The sequence below is a fragment of the Nuphar pumila genome, chromosome 6 (assembly GCF_984573655.1).
Source record: "Nuphar pumila chromosome 6, dmNupPumi1.hap1.1, whole genome shotgun sequence".
In the NCBI taxonomy this organism is placed as follows: domain Eukaryota; kingdom Viridiplantae; phylum Streptophyta; class Magnoliopsida; order Nymphaeales; family Nymphaeaceae; genus Nuphar; species Nuphar pumila.
In genome coordinates, this window is record NC_143254.1 from 84,049,880 (window position 1) to 84,057,080 (window position 7,201).

At 37.3% G+C, this 7,201-nt stretch overlaps 1 protein-coding gene across 1 annotated transcript; it reads left to right on the top strand.

The window, feature by feature from the left end:
• The first annotated feature begins 418 nt into the window (after positions 1-418).
• On the top strand, positions 419-6,883 carry LOC149834995 (cytochrome c oxidase subunit 6b-2-like). Its single transcript, XM_090010362.1, has 4 exons — positions 419-684; positions 3,979-4,070; positions 4,241-4,322; positions 6,677-6,883. The coding sequence occupies exons 1-4, from the start codon at positions 667-669 to the stop codon at positions 6,728-6,730; spliced, it is 246 nt and encodes an 81-aa protein (XP_089866488.1). The 5' UTR covers positions 419-666; the 3' UTR covers positions 6,731-6,883.
• The last annotated feature ends 318 nt before the right edge of the window (positions 6,884-7,201 follow it).

Here is a 7,201-nt window from a genome sequence, read left to right on the forward strand (position 1 = left end):
TTGATGATAACTTCTAAAGTTTGATAGAATTTTGATAGCTCAAAGTTCTGATGGTATTAGAGTTCTGATGTTCTAACGTTCGATAGAGTTATGATAACCCAGAGTTCTTAACACTCTCCCTCAAACCGATGCATAAAGATTGCACACATCGAGTTTGTCAAAAAGATAAGTAAATGCTTCTTTTCTCAAGGCCTTGGTAAGGACATCTGCCACTTGATCTTGGCTGCAAATATAACAGGTCTGAATAATGCCATGCGGGTGCGTTTATGAAATATCGGGTTCACGGTAATATGCATAGCAGCTTAATTATCACAGAATAATGTGATTGATTGTATATGCTCAACGCATAAGTCAGTTAATAATAATTTAAGCCATGAAATCTCACACACAACGTTCGCCATGACATGATATTCCGACTCAGCTGAGGAACGAGAGACAATCACTTTCTTCTTAGATTTTCAAGAAATAAGAGAAGGACCCAAAAATATACAATACTCGATTACATAGCGCCGCATCTGGGGACAAGCTACCCAATCTGAATAAGCCGATTTTCTCATGGTTTCAGAACTCTGATGTTCTGATAAGCCAGAGTTCTTAACAAGTACTGAAGTGAACTCTCCTGTTTCCAACCTTCCTGAAACGCGTTGGGGGGTTGAGGATTTTCCGATGGCGGGAGCAATCCAGGTAATTTAGCTCCTGATTTTCTCTATTTTCTTAAATTTGATTTTCTGATTATTTGATTTGTGATTGAACAGAGCGATTCCGGGGCTAAATTCTTCCCCTAATTTTGCTTTTCTCTTCTTCGTTGTTGATGTTTTAAGACGAGTTTTGGGATACCATTTTTTTGTTATTGGACATAATTTGATGTCGATTTGAATGTCGATTTTGTGTTTTTGGAGATTGATTCATGATGATATGGGTCGCTTGGATTCTTTTAAGATTGTTCTTTCTGGGGAATGATTGATACATTTTCTGGTAGAGAAGATAATAGCCGATTGGATCTCTTTGGTGGGTTTCTCTTGGGGACTTGATTTTTTATTTCGTTCCTGATGAAACAAAAAGGCTGATTAGAAGAAATGTTGTTTTCTGTGATGCTGTGAGAATTATGATGTTCTCTTTCTTTCTTGCGTTCTTCATAAATTTGTTGCTATGAAGAATTCTTCTTTCCTATGAAACCCTGACTGAAAATATAGTGTCTTAGTGGAATCCCACGATGGGAAAATCATAGGAAATTCGTTTTCTCTTTGATTTGTAGTAAACTTGTTAATGTTTGCAGTGCACGATTGCATTGTTGGAAATCTACTTTGGGTGAATGCGGCTGCTACACTGAGCAAGTTTTTACTTTCATGTGGAAATCATCTTTATATGTCGGTTGTTTTTGCATGAATGAGCTGTTTGGTTGGGAAAATGATTTCTTTCAGTGCTGGCATTGACATAAATTCACTGAAGTACTGCAAATGCTAGTATCTTTGGTTTCACAGATGGAACCTACGGGTGTGCTATATCTCTTAAGTTTTAAGCTCTTCATGGGATTGAAGGGAAATATTTTAGAAGTCTTGGTGTTGGGACATGAATCTCAGTTGTGGAACTTTGCAAGCCTTAACTTACCCGTTTATATATACTCTGTCATGTGTTCATCCTGTTGATTGCATGTTATCGTGGAAACAGATCTTTGTAAGAAACTCAGCAGTAAGGGTGGGCGTCATGCCACATCCCATAATGATCAAATTTCACCTATACTTATGCCAGTAAATGGTTGGATTGGCTTCTATTTGGAAATTTTTGTACCGTTATAGTCATCAAGTATCCCACAGGCCTTTTATGTTGACATTTGCCATGAGTACTGTAGAATAGTCACTTGGTTGGAGAGAGCAGAAAAAGCTGTTCTCCAACACCAAGGGCACGTTTGTGTGCCAAAGAAAGGGCCTCCGTGCATCATCATGCATGGAGTCTCTCTCCATGGAAACGAAGTCCAACCCACCCCCGTCGGTCTTCGTTTCTGCTGATAAGGGAGGGCTCCTGTTGAAATACCGGCCTCTTTCTTCGCTGAAAGAGAATCCCGTGTTTCAACGGGAGATTGTGGGGCCTGCGGAAACGCATGGGGGCCTCGATCGTTTCCGTGGAAACCCTCCACTTTCTGTGGCACGCAAACGTGCCCTAAGGGTGCATGTGCGACTCCAACACTAAGGGTGCATTTGTGTTGTAGTGTTGCACAGAAAATGGAAGGTTTAGGTGAAAATGCATGGGTGCCCGTGCCATTTCTGCAGGCTCAGCCCTTGATGCAAATATGGGGCTGCTTTCTTTGTGGAAAGTGAAACATAGGGTTTTCGTGTGCTCTTCCATGGAATGCAAACATGCCTTAAGGAAGGTCACATTGTGCCATGCTGCGTATTGGAATTTGGAATTTGATTATTCCAATGGCATCAGTAAAGTGCCTATCATCAAGTGCATGAATATAGATTTTCAACCCAAACATGATACAACAATCACCAGTTGTTGTGACATGGATGTAATGACAGGATATGCTAAGACTCATTGATATTAGGACACTCTGACTTTTTTTGCATACTAGGGCACAATGATCACCAGTTATGAGTCTTATGACTTGGAGTTTACAGGATAGATTAAGACTCTTTGAGGCCAGTGTGCTTTTACTTATTTTACAACTTATGCATTCATGTGTTAACCTTACTCTTCCACGTGGATGACATCATTTTAACACGACGTTGTAGTTCTCTTATCAAGGAGATAAATTAATTCATCAAATCAAAATTCCAACAAGAAGCACTTGTGACCAAAGGACACTGTTTAGGTGTGAATTTGAATAAGCGTGAAATTGACTAATATTACTTAAAAACAACTCTCATTGATCTACTTTTGAGGCATGGGTTAGTCTTCAGGTGGCTTATAATGAACCAATTCCCAAACTAGAGCCTTTTTGGAAAATGCTTTTATGGTACATTTGGTTCAATAACATGAGATTCACATTTTAATAAACTTTAGCAAGTGAATCTCATTTAAACATGCCCAAAAACAATTAAACATAAAACTTTTTTGGAACATAATCTCAAAAGCAAACTCATAAAAAGTGAGTTAGTATAAAACCCCAAAAGTGAGTTTTAGAAAGTGAATCCCATTTGTGTGAGATTCTGATGAGGTCTCATGAGATTTTGAAAGTGAATCTCTTTCGAACAATATTTTCACTTTTCAAAAATACAACCAAACTTACCCTTAGGGTACTTTCGGCCCCTCAACTCGCACTCTAATTTGGAATCTGAGTGATTTCAAATATTTGAAATCCCAGGGCAACCAACGGGTTGCCGTGATTTCAAATCAAAATGATTCGAAAATCACGGCTGCCTGAAATCTTTTAGAATCACTCTCTCACGAGGCCCTGAACATGCCCTTAGTGTGTGAATGCCTTTTGTTTTGTGGATATTTGGTTTTGAATTAGTATTTCCAAACCCACTCTACAAAAAGAAGAAAAAAATGATGCTCTAGCATATCTGGACCTAACAATTGTTCATTAAGGGAGTCAGTATTGTCAACCCATTACAATGGGAAAGAATGCTGTTTTAGCAGATCCGAACCTGACAACTGTTGATGAATATATGCATATAGCTGTTTGGGAGTTTTTTGGACTAAATTATATAGCGTGAAAGGGTGACTTCTTATGTCAATTTCCCATACAATGAAGAGACTTTGTCTCTCTGAAAAGGATACTGCACGTTTCTTGAAAGCGCCCAAGTTTTCTTGCTCTTATGAGTTTTTGAATGCTTGTCTCTTGGATTTTGTGCTTTTTATATTTTTCACCTCAAATTTGCATAAATGGAAAAAGAAAGGACTTCTGGTAACTTTATTTTCCAGTTTTTTATTACTAATATTTGACTGTTTGTTTCAGTTATTTCTGTATCTTGCTTTGAATATTTGATTTTTTTGCACTCAAGTTTCCTGTGTGGCCTGTGATTTGTTTCTTAGGTTGGAGACATAAAGACTGCACTGGCCGATTTCTGTTTCCCAACTACAAATCAAACAAGACACTGTTTCACACACTACATTGAGTTTCACAAGTATGTCAAGTATAGTGTTGTTGCTTTCTGGGTTTGATAGTGATAGGCACCTAAGCATATTACTCTCTCTCTCTCACCTAAGCATATTACTCTCTCTCTCACCTAAGCATATTACTCTCTCTTTGATATATGACATTCATTTGTAAGACATTATTTACGCTAAAATGCAGATGTCTGACTGCCAAAGGTGAAGTATCTGGTGGATGTGAAAATTTTGCTAGGTACTATCGTTCTCTCTGCCCGGGGGAATGGGTGAGTTGTCATCCCTGAAAGCCTTAAACTTTCAATTTTAATGACAAAGATGTTCATGTCTTGTCAGTTTATATGTTTCCATTTTTTAATATTCCTCTTCCAAACGTTGGTCATTGATATGTAGCTAGCAAGCCTGAGTGATTCTATATCCTTCTTTCTTAAAGTATGTCATGTTATAGAATATCATTCTGCTGGTTGCTGTTAGCTGCATATCAAACCACTAGAATTTCAATTATATGAATTATGGAGTCTATGATCGATTGCATGTACCTGTGATATTTGACCTTCAAGTTTACACAGGGAATCACAACCTTCCAAACTGTCTATGTCACACAGATACTCCATTTCCCCAATATCGTTTCCCCTTATAGTCACTGAAAACTTCATAAAGATGGCCACATCCCTGTATCCGCAGCCGTATTGATGTGACATAGCAAACTATGGATATGGATATTTTCGTGTTCACAGTTTAACTGTTCACATTGGTGTACCGTACTTGGATCACCTAATAACAAGGGATTATGCTGTTTACTGGACTTTCTAGTGCACTAGGGAGCCACGTTCTTGGATGATAGATCTAGGATAAGACACTTATGAAGTAAGTCTCTTCTTATATTAGGAACTTCAAATTGTTCTTTATTGACAACAAGGTTAGGCTGGGTTTATAGCAAGGTTGCCAGACTAGGAAGCGAAAATGGGAAACGGTACAGGAAGCGAGAAGCGATACATTTAAAAATGTATAGGAAGTAGAAGTGAGGAATAAAAAAAAACAATATAAGAATTGAATGGGAATCAAAATGGAATGCAAATAAAAATAATAATAAAAATAACTATTCTTAAATTTCATGATTTTTTAGTGTAATAATTAAATTTTTAACAAAATCTAAAAGTGATGACTGCCAATTTAAAGAAATCAAATGGAAGCGAGTGAAAAGGTAGAGAGGAAACACATTAAAAACATGAAAAGTAGAGTGAGAGAACATATAATAAGAATAGATAAACCGTGTAGAAAGCATAGGAGAAGTGTGGGAGAATTGAGATTCTCATTAAGTTTTGGATGCAAGGAGTATTGCGTTTTGAAGCGAGTTTCTGGGAAGCGAGCTTCCCACCTATCTAAGAAGCTTCCGATAACTCTGGTTTATAATTTGATTTACTTCCAGTCAAGTTTTTGTTCTTTGAAGAGAGGCCCACCAAAATGGGAAACAATACAGGAAGCGAGAAGCGATACATTTAAAAATGTATAGGAAGTAGGAAGTAGGAAGTAGGAAGTAGGAAGTAGGAAGTAGGAAGTAGGAAGTGAGGAATAAAAAAAAACAATATAAGAATTGAATGGGAATCGAAATGGAATGCAAATAAAAATAATAATAAAAATAATTATTCTTAAATTTCATGATTTTTTAGTGTAATAATTAAATTTTTAACAAAATCTAAAAGTGATGACTGCCAATTTAAAGAAATCAAATGGAAGCGAGTGAAAAGGTAGAGAGGAAACACATTAAAAACATGAAAAGTAGAGTGAGAGAACATATAATAAGAATAGATAAAGCGTGTAGAAAGCATAGGAGAAGTGTGGGAGAATTGAGATTCTCATTAAGTTTTGGATGCGAGGAGTATCGCGTTTTGAAGCGAGTTTCTGGGAAGCGAGCTTCCCACCTATCTAAGAAGCTTCCGATAACTCTGGTTTATAATTTGATTTACTTCCAGTCAAGTTTTTGTTCTTTGAAGAGAGGCCCACCAAAATCTCTCTCTCTCTCTCTCTCTATTAAAGGAAACCCTTTATGTTCCCCAAATAGGTTTTAGTAACAAGGGCAATCCTTGCTCTGACTTTGAGATTACTTGAAGAGCGTTGAATTTGCTCTAGTTCTATCTGGCCTACGCTAAGATCATATTACTATCAAAACAAAACTGCGCGCTGTCTTCTTGGAAGTGGCTAAGCCAACCAGTTAATTGAGACTTTTGGGACTCTGATTATTGAGGTTTTTTTTCTCAATCATGATGTCTTGAATTCAAAGCGGTGCCACTTAAATAGGGACTGATATAACTCCCTTTTTTCTTTCTACAGAACAAATGATATTTCTAGATTTTTCTATTGAAACCAAGGAATCGTGTTGATCACGAATAATTTTAAAGGTGTACTTCACACACCTTTCAGAGCTAAATGCAATTAGAACGATTGTAACTTGCCTATAGAAACTTTGCTAATTCGTACCTATGCATCACAATATGTTATATGTAACATGGGCTGGTAAGTAACAATCCTTGCTGGTCAAATGTTTCAATTGGTCATTATGCTTGTTGATTTGTCTTCAACAATGCAAAGTGTTCTTATTTCATTGTTATTTCTGTTTTTACAGATTGAGAGATGGAACGAGCAGAGGGAAAATGGAACATTTCCAGGTCCTCTCTGAGCTGCCAGGAACCATGTCTCTTTCCAGATCGTCATTTTGTTTATACGGCATTGATACTATTACTTTGATCAATATTTGTTTCCTTTGTTCATAACATTCTGAATATTTGGGATGCTGGAAAGTATTAGATCTATTGTTATTGGAACTTCAGCATATTGTTGACAAGATGTTGGATTTGTCTGTGCGTGCGTGCACATGGTGTGTCTGTTGCATTCTTATGTAGATGATATGCCTATGGGCTCTATGTCCACATTTCATCCAGAAGCATTTTCCGTGTATTAAGACAGGATTTTCATTTGGATGGTCTACATCACTGGCTCAAAGCCTCAAACAAGCCACCGTGCAGCACGCAATTGCAATTCTCTTATAAATGGACATCCTCTGTGTTTTTGGACCGTAAGCATTATGCATTTATGTTTGCAGAGACACTATATAGACGTATGATCACCATTACGACAAAAAACAACAAAA